We start from the raw sequence: 15,833 nt of genomic DNA on the forward strand, positions 1-15,833 counted from the left end.
AGATCCTCTGTAGCCTCATTGATATTTAATTTCTGTCAACAGAGAGTTCACCCCAACAAACTGTCAATGTAGACTGACTTAATAGAGTCTGAGAGAAAGCAAAAATCCTCCACTTCTGATGAACATCCTTTGAAGAATTCCACAGATTCCATCGCTGTCCCTCCATGGCGTATAACACAGACAACACTTGACAAGCTTGTGCTAAATTTTGTATGTGAAGCCAACCAACCATTTTTTTTGGTTGAGATACCATCTTTAAAGACTACAATAGAAACCTTGCAACCTCAGTGTACAGTAATGACAAGGAAAATATTGTGCTGTAGAATACAGGAAGCTGCAAAGAACATGAAGAGCACAATCATCAAAAAGTTGAGCACTGTGAACCATGTTGCTACCACAACAGACTGCTGGTCTGTCAGCCAGTGTAGTTACTTAGGTGTCACCTGTCACTGGATAGACCCCACTTCTCTAAAGGCTCGCACACATTTGATGTCCTTGCTGCAGCATTGGAGGTAATACATTCTGAGTACCACATCTGGGAAAAAGTAGCCAAGACAACAACAGACAGTGGCTCAAACTTCCTGAAGGCTTTTCAATTATATGGTGTGGATGAGAAATAAGACACAGTTGCTGATGGACAAAAGGAGAGAGACTCCATCCTTGATGATGCGTCAGAAGATTAAAGTGAGTTAGAGGTGGAGTATCAAAATATGTCTGCTATTTTGGACGATGACACCGGCCTTGAGTACCAACTTCCAAAGCACCAAAAGTGTGCATGCCATCTCCTCAATCTCATATCAACTCTTGACACCACTGCTGCAGGAGCTAGCAACGAAATGTTCAGGAGACTGTCTCGGTCTGCTTTGTAAAATGCAATGCCCTGTGGAATAAAACCAGCAGGTCAGCCATTGCTTTTGAAATAGTGGAACGTGAATGACCCAATCAGACGCAATGGAGCTCCCTGTTCCTTGCTGTAGAAAGGCTTGTGTGCATCCAGAATGAAAAACAAGAAAAAGCAATCCGACGTATGCACAGCATTGAAAATAAAGATGTAAGATGGCAGGACTCGCATTGTTAAAAAGTAGAGTAAAACACAAGCACAGGTACAAGAAATCAATGAACAAAAACACACAGGTCAGTAAAAAACAGATAAAAAAATAGATAAAAAAATAGAACAGGTGAGTACTGGGTTATATGGGAGTAATACAAAGGGGAAACAGACATAACAGATTTTTTCAAGTCAAATGCAAGAGAACCTCTCACTGTGGTGATCAGAGCTTGAATGGCTGTGAAACTGAGCTGCCCCAATTATACAGGTCAGTTAACAAGCAGGTGTACCAATAAAATGTCCTCATTTGCATGTCTTCTTTTTCCCACGATTCTTAAAAAAATCCTTAAAAATCAACGGAAGGTCCTAGAAACTTGAAAATGTACACACTAAAATCACAGCCTTCTGATGGTCCAAGGTTCGAGCTTCTACGACCTTTCCTAAAATAAAAACACACAAAAAACAGACATCATTTTATTTGACCATTAAACCATTAATTACCTTCTGCGTATGGGAGATAGTCTCTCCAGAAAGTATGGACCACCTCCTCAGCAGCTCTCTTGTTGCTCCTTCTGGAGAGAGAGGAATGCTGTAAAGATCACCCAAGAGTTTTTAGTCTTTCACATAATATGTACAAATGTGGAATTTTGTACAACCCATACTTGTACACTTTAAAGTGTCCCTTAGTTTTAGACAAACAAAATACATTCAGTGAAGCTAGTCTTACACCGTGTTAGATCAATCTCATGAGGAGTAATAATAATTTAAAGCATTAATTGACAGTACAACAAGTAACACTGAATACCTTTTAAATAGTCTTTGAACCCTGTGGATGACCTGAAACATGACAATGTACCAGTAGAGCCATGCCTCAGACATCCTGCATTGGCCAAGCAGTATTGAGAGTGAGGAGTCACGTGGTGAGTTGGGTTGTTTTGGGGGGGGTCTGAGCCCGTCAGCCATGATGGTGGTAGACGCCCCCAGAATTTCACGCATTCGCCAGAGCTTTACTTTTTGCATAGAGGGATACGACAAGGAAAAAGAAGAAAAGCAATGCAAAAAGAGAAGGCGAAAGAAAAGGGACCTTACAGGGACAAACTGATACCAAGCGCAGAAAAGAGGTATTTGGAGAAGCTTGAGATACACCTCATCAGTGGAATTTCACATTTTCTTCTATTGCCTAATTCGCCACTAGAAGGCGCTGGAGGTCTGATTTTTTTTGATATGTTTTAGAGCACATTGAGACCTTTTCAACGATGTAAAGCACAGGTTTGTGGCATCTTCCTATCAAAAGTTATTGACCATTTGGTCTGAAAAAAAATGGCTGCCAGTAAAAAGTTCTGACAGGGAAATCTGGAAAAATGGTTATAACTCAGGAACGCAAAGTGCTATCGAGATGGGGTCAACTGTTCCTATATCGGCTTTATTTATTATAAATGTATTTCTTTTTCAATGTGGACAAGAAAGAAATGTATTTTAATCTCTTGAATGAAATAAATCAATAAACCTCAATGAGAGACCCTTCCATTCTCTTTTAACACATAAGAGGGAACAAAGCAGCAACGTATTTTATGGAGAGATAAGTTAAGACATTTTTGAAATGAGGTATTTGTAAAATAGAAATCTTAATTGTAAAGGGATAGAGAATAATGACAAACACAATGTATTATGAAAACCACTGCTATTCTAACATACAGTACATGTTTTTGGGCTGTGTGAAGAAGCCAGAGTACTAATAGAGAAATACCGCACAGGCATGATGAGAACATGCAAACTCTACACAGAGGGGTGTCAACCCCATGCAGGCCTGGCTGTAAAGTAAAAGAGCCTCCTTATTTTATTGTTAATGACATAGAGATGGCCAGTGTATCGTGATTCAACAAATATTGAGTTTTCCTTTTTGGCGATATATGTTCATGCAATACATTTTTATTGTACTTTTATGAGATGGAGCGTTTGTGTACATGAAGTGTACAAGTGTATGTAAAGTTAAAGGAGTGAACAAGGGTTCATTAGCATGTTAGCTCTCTGAAAAGCTTCAAATCTTTCTAAACAGCTTCTGTAACATCTCACAGCTTCTCCATCAGCTGCTCTGCATTTCATTATGAGGTGCATTCACTTTCCCCAGGAGAGTGTGGGAAAATAGATTCTCTATAGGAAACCCTAACATATGATCCCTGATATCCAGGTTAGAAGAGTGCTTAGATTGATCAGAAAGAGCTGAACTAGTTTGATCTAAAACACTTCTTTATCAAAGTCTCCTCTTTACAGTAGAATATATTCAACCATTAGCAGGAGGCAGAAAATCCCAGGTTGAGTGAAGGCAGCACAGGTGCAGGTGGTTAATTGTTCACCCTCTCCTCTCTGTGTGACCTGACTCACTTTGACTTTCACACGTCATTGAACACTAACTAAACCAGATACACAGACTCATTGTCCATGTAGTAGTTTTCATTAAAATCCTACATGTCCCATGATTCTTAGCTCTTCTCTGTAGTCCTTGTTCTCCTGGGACGTGTTTTAAAGGTGTTTCTATTGTCGTAGCTGGTCTGTCAGTCTCTCCTCTCATGATGAAGACCAGGGGTGGAGCAGCCATTTATAAAGTTTATTAAATTAATTTACTAAAACCATGATAAAGCTGTTATTAAGTCACTGATTCTCAACATGTGGCTCTTTATGTCTTCATTTTAATTATTATTTCCCCAGAAAACCTTAAAAAGGGAAACTTTTTAAACCCTTTTTATTTTTTATCCTTTTCTTTGGCTGATTTACAATTTTCTTTGTCCCATTTTTGTCCCTTTTCCAAAAAAAAATTTGACACTTTTTCTTGTATTTTCAGATTTTAGCTCCTTTTGCCAAAAAACATCACTTTGTCCTATTTTTGCTCCATTTTTCTAAGTTCTTTTTGACACTTTTATTCAGTTTTTGTCTATTCTTTAACCATTGTTAACCACTTTTCATCCAAATAATCAACCTTTGGCCCAATAAATAACACTTGTTTCCTTTTTTCCTACATTTTGCCTCTTTTTGTTCCACATACCTGTTTTCCTCTTTTTTGTCATTTTTTGCCACTCTTGACTGTTTTTGGTCCATTTTAGACACTTTTCACAATTTTCTTGGCACATTTTTGCCACTTTTGGACCATTTTTTACCACTTGTTATTCATTTTCCATCACTTTACTCATCAATTCTTTGTTTACCTTAGTCAAATGGCTGGCTGTGATTGGCTGATCACCATTCAATCAATCTAACTGGATCAATACGTTCTCAACAATCAATTCCTCTGTAAAAAGTGAGGGAGATGATTTTTAGTTTTAATTAAAGTGGATGATGTAAAAAAGACAATTATTCTGAAATGTGTCGGTTTCTGAACCATTTTATTGTTGATGTAACAAAGATCTTAGAACTCTCACATTAACAAATAAATGACTTTGATCACCGTGCTTTCCTTTTGTTGTCATATTGGAATAGTTTTTGTAACGTTACACAACAGATGGATTCACTCAGAAAACAATATATATATATATATATATATATATATATATATATATATATATATATATATATATACAGTATATATATAATATGCCGTGCTAAAAATATTGACCCCCCAAAATATAACCTTTTTGTTTTAATATTTATTACTAACACACAACTACAGAGATTACACTAAACTAGAAAAAAAAACAAAAATAATAATTTCCTGAAGATAATGTGACGATGAAACACACGCTGAACTCTGCATGAAGGAATGATTTTTTAACAGAAATAAAACATTATTTTTTACAGAAATAAGTGAAATATCTTTTAAAATGTTTGTTTAAACAGATTAAAAGATATATTGTTCAGTGCATGTTTAATAGTTTTTTTTCTTACTTTATTAATATAGTTTAAGTGAAGGCACAACACGTTTTTTTAAAGAAAAAAACTTTATTCACATTGTTCCATTATTACAAGGTTTCAAACAGTTTTAAATTAAACTTTAGCCTCGAGGTGTGGAAATATATTCAAATGTGAATGACTATAAATAATAACAATAATAATAACAACTACAACAACAACAATAATAATAATAATGGTAAAAAATAAATAATTTCGGGTTTTAAAAAGTGAAAACCTAATTCAACATCTCTAACTTTAAAAAAAATAAAATAAAAAAAAACCTCACTTCCGGTACGTTTTTAGCGTGCTAGCACCATAGCAACAGCATAAAGCATGATTAATGTTGCCAAAACAAACAAACTATGGATCCTATACATAAACTGAATAGATATTATATAAGTTAAGGATACATTTCTCACTAGAAATGTCATCAAAACAAAGCTAAAGCCACAATCTCTCTTAATATTGCTGTTTACAAAGGGTTGACAGGTGGTCATGTGACCTGACGTGACGTGTAGGAACACATTCAAATGTGAAGGAATATAAATAAAAATATTGATTATAATGAAAAAACAAAGCAAGAAAATAATTACAACATCCAATCGCCCTGTGCGTGGATATTTATCTTAAACCACAGAATGTACCGGAAAAAATACAGATGGTTTAGATAAACCGAATGGATATTATGAAAGTCAAGGGTACATTTCTCACTAGAAATGTCATTAAAACTATTCTAAAGCTACAGTCTATCTTGAAATAAAGAAATTTGCCACGAAAATATAGAGCTTTCTGCCGTTGTTTTTGATGAGTCAGCAGTGACGTGACCTGACTTCAGCCCGTTGATATTTGTGCTGTTAATACACGACAATACATCGTGCTGTTATTGCACAAAGACAACACTTTATTCATGCTCTAATAGCATGAAATAATAGATTTACTGTTGTGGTGCTAATGCATGAACATCTGTGAGACTGGGTTGATTTAAAGCTGCAGGTTGTTCTGGCTGCACCAGGACACCAGTCGGTCTGTCTCACACCTGTAGGTGGACTCGTCTCCATCAGAGATGAGTCCATGATGGTCGTGTCGTCCACAAACTTCAGGAGTTTGACCACCTGGTGAGAGGAGGAGCAGATGTTGGTGAACAGGGAGAAGATCAGAGGAGAAAGACCACAGCCCTGAGGAGATCCAGTGCTGATGGTCCAGGAAGCAGAGATGGTTTTTCCCAGCTTCACGTGCTGCTTCCTGTCAGACAGGAAGTCTGTGATCCACCTGCAGGTGGAGTAGTTATGATCATAAACAGACTATTTATTATTGATGTAGGTTTTGTTTCAGATTTATTTGAATAAAAAGTTATTTCCTCCATGTTGAGATACTTTTTTCCTCCACCTGGTTTTACTGGATCCCAAGCTGATGATATTTGAACCAAAAACATCTGGACCAAACATGTAAATTTCAACTCACAGCATATGAAACGTAATCCTTGGTTACATATATTTAAATATACATTTCCATACAATACATCTGAACCAAATATTTCCAGTATCTGAATCAAAGGGAAAATCAGATCCTTCTGATCAGGTGCAAATGAGGAAAATCATCAAAGAAAGAAGGATATTTTGTGTTGTCATGGTAACTGGCTTATTTGAGTTATATTTTATCAGAGAACAAAAGTTTTGAAATGTTTCCCTATCCTGACTCTCACAATGTGACGTCCAACTGCAGTGAAGGACCAGAGGAAAGTGGACATTGTGGGGACATGATAGCAGACATTACAGTCTGGACGACCTTCAGCGCTCTCTTCTCTGTGGTTGGATGTCCTGCTTGTGCTGCTGTTCTCTGGGAGTTGTTCAAAAGACACAAAAGAGGAAACTATGTCACCCCTAATGATGTCTTCATGCTCAACATCACCATCATGGACCTGCTCTTCTTGTTGTTCATCCCTCTTGGGTTGTTTAACTTCCTTTTCTGGCTTTTCCAGCCTGTCCAGATGTGGAGTCACTTTCTGTATGATTTAAACCTGACTGGACGACCTCTCCTCACGGCCTGCATGTGTTTTGACTCCTACCTGGCAGTGGTCCACCCAGTCTTTTATCACACCCACAGGAGTCCAACTGTTGGCATCCTCGTGGCTGCTGCGTTGTGGGCCATCACTTTAGCTAAAGGAACCATTTCCACAGTCATAGATGAGCTGAACCACAGTCCCTGGACCATGTTTATGTACGCCCCACTTTTTTCCACTCTCTATCTCGGTACTTTCTACCATCTACAAATGTCACGATGTTCATTTCATCACGAAATACATGAACATTGAGCACAAAGAGAAAGAGTGGTTCATTATCCGCCTTTTTGTTGCCGGAAGAAAAAGCGTAAATGACGTTCTCCATGCGTCTGGTTGGCTAAACACGTGACTTTAACTGAATTACTGGGAGAGCGACAGCAATTATCTGACGTCATGTCATGTTGGATTTTCTGCAGATACACTTTTTAAGTTTTTGGTTGAAATGTCATGACAGAAATTAAGATAATTAATTTAACGAAATAACCAAAGAATGACGGGCAGTGCTGACCCTAACCTCTCTGGTGCCCTAGGCCAGATTTTCTTTTGGCCCCTTTATATTTTTATACCATGTATTTGACATTTACATTATTGTTATATTATTATTATCAGAATCATTTCTAACACTTACATAGTGGTCTTCACCATATCCACAAAGATGCTTTACATGAGGAGAAAACATGAGCAAAATTACTTTTTTGACATTTTATTTACTTATGATAAAAAATTTTCACATACACACATAAAAGAACACAAACAAGTAAATAAAAGCTAATTTAAATATCTTAGTAATTAATATTATTAAAGTAAAGCATTGCACAAAAACAAGATACAGATTAAAGATTATTATTTTTAATTTAAATACTTGTGACTACAATGTTTTACTATATTTCATTATGTGAAAAGATGCAAAACTTCCAGATTTATTATAATATTACTTAAATTTCAGTGATGAACACACATTAATATAAACAATTACAGTTCACAGAGGTATTGCACAAATAAACTATTTAGTAAAAATAATGTCATTTTCTGGTGGTGATTTATAAACAGCTTTAACCAACACAAGCTAAAAAAGCTCCATTCATTATATGAGGAGAGATTTGTCTCAGAACTATTCACTAATACATATGGAGCCCTGGAGGTGACATGGATAAAAAAAAATGATCTCGAACTGTGACTCAAAGGTAGGGTTGGTAACTATCTCCAGATACACTTTTCAAGTTTTTGGTAGAAATGTTCATTATGTCCGGACAGATGTGAAGATCTTATGAATTCTGAAAAAGGAACGAAGAAAATCTGTCAACTGTAGCGTCTGTAAATCAGCAATAACTGCGACCAATGGGATTTTCACGGTTCGTTTTTTTTCAACCAATCACGTCTCCTGGTCTTCCTGCTCGTTCACGGCCCCGTGCGTGCACGAGCGTACATTAAAAATGTCTCCGTTGTTAGCGGAAGCCCGGAAGTAGACAACAGAATGGTGGAGAAAGTAGCTATTCCACGTTTACTGGTAACATCTTGCCCTGCTAAGAAGGGCAAGAAAAGAAAGACGTTTTTAGAAAAAGCTGCAAAAAAGAGGTCTTTGGATTTAGCGAGAGGAAAGACAAAAATCTGCATCGGAACATCTGGCGACAATTGAAGGAGGACCTGAAAACTGATGCTATGGTTGCTGAATTACTTTTGGACAGGTAAGGTTGTTTTGTTGCCTGGGTGATTGTGTTATCTTTTAAAATAGTGGAAGCAATTCAAGCTATTTGTCATATTAGCCAGATGTTAACGTTAGCGATACATGTCGCAAAGTATTTCTGTTGTTGGATTAGCCCGATGCTACTGTTGATTCTCTTAGTGCGAGCTAGTTTAGCAGCTACAGTGTGTACAGTATACATGTGTGCGTGTTTGAGCGTGTGTGTTGTGTTTGCTTTCAGCAGGGCGGTCAACAGCTGTAATGTAGGATATTTGTGATTCTTTTTAGCTATAACTGTGCTCCGTCGACTTCAACGCCGTGGAAGGACTCACTTGTGAGACTACCTAACCCCGCTGTGTCAACTGTTGCTCCCGAGTCACTGTCTGAGAGGTGCGTGTAACTTTAGGCTGATATGAACATGTGTTGTATTACCATGCTATCGAACATTCTTCCTAACTTGTCGTTTGTTCTACGTGCATCACGCTATTACTAAATGTATATGCCGATAGTGTGTGGGGGGTGGGGGGAGGGGGTTGGGGGAGATCTGTACGTAAGGCAAGGGGGGGAGGGGGGATCTTATGTTGTACTCTGTGTCATCCAGATGAGAGAGCCCTTGATTGTCTTCCAGGCTCTCCTTTGAACTCGTTTTATTTCCTGCAGGCATTCTGCTGCATTAAAAAATAATGCATTTCAAATCAAGTTTAAAGCTGATTACTTTCTGTAATTCTGTCATTTTCACAGAGATGATAATTTCTCCGTTGCTGGAGTCCAGGAGTTAGACATTAGTGGTCCCATAGAGACAGCTCTTCAGCAATTGGATTCAAGGTATGGTAATTATAATTATAATTTTTTTCCATTTGTTTAAAAAAAAATGCACGCTGCTTTACTTGCATCACAGTAACATGTCATAATATCCCTCAATTATTGTTCTTTGCCTGTGTATTCAGTATGCCGTCCCAGGACCTAAACGTTGAGGTTGGAGCTGATGAATTTAATGACATTCAGAACTCCATGTAAGTTTCTTTGTTGTGAGATGATTTTACTTCTCTGTTTATAGAAAATTGTGTATTGTTTGAATAATCTATGAATGTATATTTTCTACCAAAGTATTGACTGGGATGATAGCACCTGGTACCCTGATAAAGAGTCAGAGTCTTTGTCATCATCAGAAGAAGATGTAACCAGGGAGGTCCACTCTGACGATGACAGTGAAGAATCAACCTATAAGCCTCGTATTTGTGTGAGGTATGAACAACTACATCTTTCTGTACTTGTTCTCACAATAATGTGTTCTTTGGGAGGTGTACTTTTCATAGCTACTTTTATTACAACAGGACTGGTGGTGCTCTCAACAGTAAAATTTGCTTGGATGCTCTTCCTACAATCAGCATGGAAGACGCTGTGCATGATGTTTCAGCCAATATCCCAGATCCTACCGACACAGACCTTCACACATTTCCAGAGTCATGTAAAGTTATGGTGGAGGATGATATTATTGGTCATCCTGCTTCTATCACATATCATGACAGCCTGAAGCAGCTTGCTGAGTATCTCTGTCTACCTGTAAACACGTGTCCTGGTAAAGACTCAAAGACCAAGCAAAAGTGCATGGAAACTGGCCCGTTTGAAATCAATATAAAGTCCAGGGGAACAGCTGCTGTAATTGAATGGGTAAGTCATTTTTTGGGTTTTTTTAAACGTATATGTTTTTCACATTCATATTTGTTGTTTTGTAATGTGCGCCCCTTCCCCCTCCACAGAAATGTCCTTTTGGTCATACAGTGTGGAAATGGTGTTCCCAGCCCACTTTGAAATATGGGATGCTAGTTGGAGACTTCATGCTGTCTACTAATATACTACTATCAGGCAACAACTATGCCAAGATATCCCTGTTATTCAAGTTCATGAAACTGGGGATGGTGGAAAGATCAACATTCTTCAGGGTTCAGGACTCCTACTGTGTGGACACTATAAAGGAGTTCTGGAGTGAGAAGAGGGCCGCAATCATCACCCAGCTTCAGGCAAAAGTGCCTGTTGTCGCCTTGGGTGAGTTTGACACACACACACACACACACACAATGAAAAATGTTTTACACCTGTGGTTCTCAATGGCTGGGTTTAAACCAAAACATAGGTTGTGGAGCCATTTTGAGTGAGTCATGAAAGAGTGCCTCCAAATAAATCTATGTGGCCAAAAGTTATTTATACTGATTACTGACATTTCCCCTTGCAATGCCACCAACTTCTCATTTTTGTTGATCATTATACTGTTTGAAATGTTGAAGAAATACGGATCCACGATTGTTATTAAGAACATAGAATGGGTCCAGATTCTTGACCATTTGAAGACCACTGATATATTCTATATAATATAACTGTTTTTCCAAGACATTGTATAAGACTGGCAGATGCATTGTGATTAAAATAAATAAATAAAATTGTAGACATAACAGTGAAGGAGTGAGTTATAAATCAAAATGGATTAATAAAATGTAGACAAAAATTCAGTTTTTAGTTTACTGGTGTTTGGCTCCATTCTGATTCAACTGATTTTTTTACTCTCTTTTTGTTATTTCCCCCAAAAGGTGATGCCCGCATGGACAGTCCAGGTTTCTGTGCACAATATTGCACATATTCTGTCATGGACAATGATTCCAAACAGATCATGTCTATTATCAACATTGATAAGCGAGAGACACTGCGAAATTCCGTAATCATGGAAAAGGAAGGCTTCATACGAGCATTTGAGACACTGCGTAAAGACCTCCAAATCGTAGAAGTCTGCACGGATGCTCATACGCAAATATCAGCCCTCTTCAGTAATTGTTTATTTCTTTTATTTTTTTGCAACATCACTTGCATTGTTATGCTTTTAAATTGATTTGATTTTTAAACTTAAATATTTAAACTTCAGGTATATCAGCACGTCTACGTTCAACTTACGGATTAGTCCTCCAATTACTTTTTGTAATATAAATATAATACTTATTATATTATGTGTCTTGAATTTTATATTACAAAAAAGTAAAGCAAATGTATATGGTTTAAATGTGTTCTCAGGTCAACTGCAGAGCTGGAGTCCTTTCATAATCACATACTCATGTATGCAAGCAAGCGCTTCAGCTTCTCCCCACCAGTTTACGCAGCTCGAGCAATGCTGGCTGGCCTGGACTACAACTACCACATCCACAGACTACCAAAGAAGAACAATGATGGCTCCATTCAGTAAGTCGTATTAGAGTTACACTCATATTTGAATAAAAACACTCAAAGGCCATAAGTGGAGACAGATCTAATAAATAAATGCACCAAAGTTGTTTACATTTTTGAGGTGTGGTTATGTAATGACAAAATAAATGGTCAAGGTGAAGGTTGTTAATAACAAAATTGAAAACTCATCCTATTGTTCACGGTTAGGTTATTTAGATGTATTCCTAAGATTGTTATACTTTCTGTTTTTCCAGATATTGCAGGTTGTTTAATAAAAAATCCAAGAAGTGGAGCCTCTACACAGTAAAAGAAGACAAAGACTATGGCTACATCCCAGACCTCCAGAGTGCAATCCTTAGGAAAAGGTTGTCTGCTGTGGGAGGGTTGCCACGGACCATAACAAGGAGGCCTGACGATCCCCGTTAATATGGGGTTCTGTCAGGTGTCCCTGCCCCAGCCACCCAGGACCTGTTGCAGATGCAACTGAGCAGAGGGCGAGGTGAGTTGACTTATTTTGTAAGTTGATTATAAAGTACTAATATGCTTATGTGCAAAAGCTAATTAAAAATCTACTTCACATAATATTATAATATTTATACCAGGTCTACTTGTACATATTTTACAGCTCTAATAAACTAAAGAATTTGTATAAACATAGCTGATGAACAACTGAAACTGTAATGACTTTTTGTTATCGAGTGAAATACAATAGAAATGGTGTGGTTTGTCTATCAAATGCAGTAACTGTCAGATATGTAATTCTGATGTTCTTTCTAAAGGTGAACCACTGCCGAAACAATAAGTTCCCACAGTGGACGACGCTGCCACATACAGAGCCTCACCTGCCGACCAACACTTCATGTGTATTGCCTTTGTTAATTCCATTGTTTTTGCAGGATGAAAGTTGTATGAAGTGTATGTGACGTTTCTTTTTTATAATAAAAATTGTACAAGTGTACACATTTGTTATCATTACTAGTAAGGAGATTCAAAATGTTATAGCTTGATTGAAGATGCTTTTTGTTCAAGCAAATGCCAAAATACTATATAAAAATGTGTAAATACAGCTACTTCTTCTGTAATGATAATAGATAAAACAAAAAAACAACACCTTGCTCAGTGCAGGGCACATTTATTTACACTTGTCATAATGGAAACATTATTGCACTCTTCCAGGGATGTAACCCGTATAATGTCCCAGTAGATCTGGAAAGCAATCTCTGATTCTCCACACAACGCAACTAGGAATAACAACTCTATTGCCTCGTCCCAGTGCCCCATATTGCCACATAACATATTGACGGTAGGCTGCATGGCGTAATTGTTTGCTGCTCTCCCCTCGGTTGGGCAGATCATCCAAGCCCCGGACATCATTCCAAATTCGGCTGGCAAGTCGCAGGTGGCCCTCCTGTAGTATGTAGGCTGCCATGTGAGGCAATATGGAAATACAAGCTTCTGGCTGTTGCCCACAGCACTTGCATTCTACATCTGTGGGCATATCCCTGCAGTTGTTGCACACACACCAGCTCAGCTGATTTGACACTTGAGTGCCAGGTGCTGGTGCATTTGCTGATGTGATGTGTAGCAGGTCAAACATCATGCTTGGTTCACGTGACAAGCAGCGCTGCAGCAGTTGACGACATTCCTCTAAGTTTAGTGTTTGAATTCTGGCCTGTAAAGCATAACATTTTCAAGATTTTTAGGAATGTTTCATTGAATATAGCTTTACTGTTCTCTAAGAGGAATCTAGTGTCCACACTAAGTAGCGTGCCAGTTTATTACATGTGATGTTGATTGCAGAACCTATATTTGCTATACCTGCTCATCTGCAATTCGTAGACCCTGCAGAATCTGAGCACGACTTGCATTATCTTGATCGAGGATTATTGTTCCCCGTCCTCTGGTTCCCCGTCCTCTGCCTCTGAGACGTTGGCCTCTATTTGTGGCAATCCTCCTTTGACTTTGGCCACGTCTCCTCTGACTCCACGATGTACTTGGCTCCGGACTGTAATCAGGGTCAGAGGCATAAAACCTCTCACCTTCTGAACTCTAAAAGAGAAATAAGAAATTATATCAAACATTTAGGCTTTTCGTCAATGATTATAACTGAACAAAAAATGTATCTGTAATTGCTGTAGACATGACATTATTTTTCCCAGCTCTATTACATCTATTGAATTAAAAAAAAACAATATTAGATTAGATATACTTTATTTTATTTCGGGCAGGGAAATTACAATTCCAGTTGTATTATAGAAAGAAAAGAAAAGCAGCACTCGGGTGAAATAATATATAAATACAGAATATTAAATATAAAAAAGAAACCAGAATGTACAGAAATAAATAATAATAAAAAAGGTTTCTACAGACTACAGCTATACTCCTCTCTCTGTCTGTTATATTATCCCTGACTGGTAATTAGGCAAAAAGTGGCACTAAAAAGAAACAATAAGAAATGAAAACAACACTAAAAATAATAATTATAGACACGCAGAAAAGTCAGATGTTGTAAGGGAAACTGAATAACAAGGTGAAAATGAATAAGGTGCCAAATAAATGAAAATAATGATTATAATAAAATAAATGAGGTAAAAGATGTATTACTTATGTTCTAGGACAGTGGCAGACCAGCTGATCGATACTCTGAGTAGTGGAAAAGAAAAACTCATTATAATAAACCTTTGTTTTCAGGAGGACTACAACTTGGGGACGAATGTCGCCCTCCTTCTAAACGCTTTACTACCGGGTAACCTAATGCTAACATGCTAGCTTGGCCGCCACCGTTGTTAGTAAATTAGTCACTTTTTTAACATATAAAATGATAAAGTATATCTTACCGCTGAATGCGACATCATACGCTTGGCTGAGGTCTGCTTCTGCGTGCGCGTTCATGTGAGTGAGGGGGGGTGGCTTCAGAGGAAGCACAGGGGGGAGGGGGAGTCGGAAGGCGGAGCTGTCGGAGCATGCTACATCAAAATCAAGCTAGGTTTAGAAAGTTACCGACCCTACCTTTAAGTTTTAACTCGACACAAACTTCCTCTTCTTCCCTCACAACTGGGATTCTGATGAGGAAACAGCTTATTGTCACTGGTTTGTAGACTTTTTGTAGCCAAACATAGGTTTTTACCTCCATCCAAAGAGTCAGGCTGTTAGCAGAGGGAGGCTGACACCTAGTGGCCACAGAGGAGACTGCACACACCACAGCAGCCTGGAACCAGCATCTAAAGCAGGAGTTCTCAACCTTGGGGCAAGGACCCTGTTTTTTGCTCATACTTTCCCTTTTTCTGCAACTAAACCAAACTTGCTATATTTTAACATGCTTTCATCCCTTTTTCTTGCCATATTTTTACTATATTACTCCCATTTCTGACACTTCCAATCTTATTTCAATGCCTTTTCTGCACACGTGTTTCCACTTTTGCACTTATAAACCCTTTCCACCACTTTTCCACCTAATGTCACAAATGTTGACCCATTATTGTCACTTTTAACCTATTTTCATCATATTCCATGCTCAATTTTTTTTTGCCAATTTAACCACATTCACCATTTGTCATTCCCATTATTAGCCAGTTTCAACTAATTGTTCCAATATTGACAGTTTTAACCATTTTTAGCACTTTATGTCAGTTTTTGCCCGCTCTAGTTTGCTACTTTAAACCCATTTCTGTGGGGTCACGGCCTGAAACGGTTGAAAACCACTGATCTAAAGAACAAGTCACCAACCTTTGTGAAACATGGAGCTACTTTAAAACTAGTGAATAATCCAAAGGGCTACCAGTGAGATAAACACTTCTTAAACACCAAAACTTCACGGTTTCTCTTTAATTAAAGGGTAAGATAATAAGGAAGAGTCGTAGTGGCTTAAAAAGTACATTTTAAAGTTTGAACATTCAACACTTTATTCTTCTTAATTCATGCAAATGCTTTATTTTCACCACATTTTTTGTAAA

The 15,833-nt window shown here is 37.8% G+C and overlaps 2 protein-coding genes and 1 long non-coding RNA gene across 3 annotated transcripts; 2 read left to right on the top strand and 1 right to left on the bottom strand.

Annotated features, from left to right (window-relative positions):
* The first annotated feature begins 6,686 nt into the window (after positions 1–6,686).
* On the top strand, positions 6,687–11,899 carry LOC114459248 (uncharacterized). The gene is made up of 10 exons (XM_028441566.1): positions 6,687–7,147; positions 8,579–8,674; positions 8,959–9,060; positions 9,412–9,495; positions 9,618–9,683; positions 9,778–9,915; positions 10,005–10,341; positions 10,431–10,716; positions 11,256–11,489; positions 11,742–11,899. Exons 1-10 carry the CDS (start codon positions 6,687–6,689, stop codon positions 11,897–11,899), a joined length of 1,962 nt encoding a protein of 653 aa, XP_028297367.1.
* Positions 11,900–12,297: 398 nt separating this feature from the next.
* LOC114459243 (uncharacterized) lies at positions 12,298–12,838 on the top strand. Its single transcript, XR_003673290.1, has 2 exons — positions 12,298–12,379; positions 12,660–12,838. It is a non-coding gene; the product is annotated as an uncharacterized LOC114459243 (long non-coding RNA).
* A 201-nt stretch (positions 12,839–13,039) lies between these two features.
* On the bottom strand, positions 13,040–15,261 carry LOC114459249 (uncharacterized). The gene is made up of 3 exons (XM_028441567.1): positions 14,718–15,261; positions 13,699–13,929; positions 13,040–13,552 (listed from the first exon to the last, which is right to left on the bottom strand). The coding sequence occupies exons 1-3, from the start codon at positions 14,733–14,735 to the stop codon at positions 13,040–13,042; spliced, it is 762 nt and encodes a 253-aa protein (XP_028297368.1). The 5' UTR covers positions 14,736–15,261.
* Positions 15,262–15,833: the final 572 nt, after the last annotated feature.

This window comes from Gouania willdenowi, unplaced genomic scaffold, assembly GCF_900634775.1.
Source record: "Gouania willdenowi unplaced genomic scaffold, fGouWil2.1 scaffold_275_arrow_ctg1, whole genome shotgun sequence".
NCBI classification, from domain to species: domain Eukaryota; kingdom Metazoa; phylum Chordata; class Actinopteri; order Blenniiformes; family Gobiesocidae; genus Gouania; species Gouania willdenowi.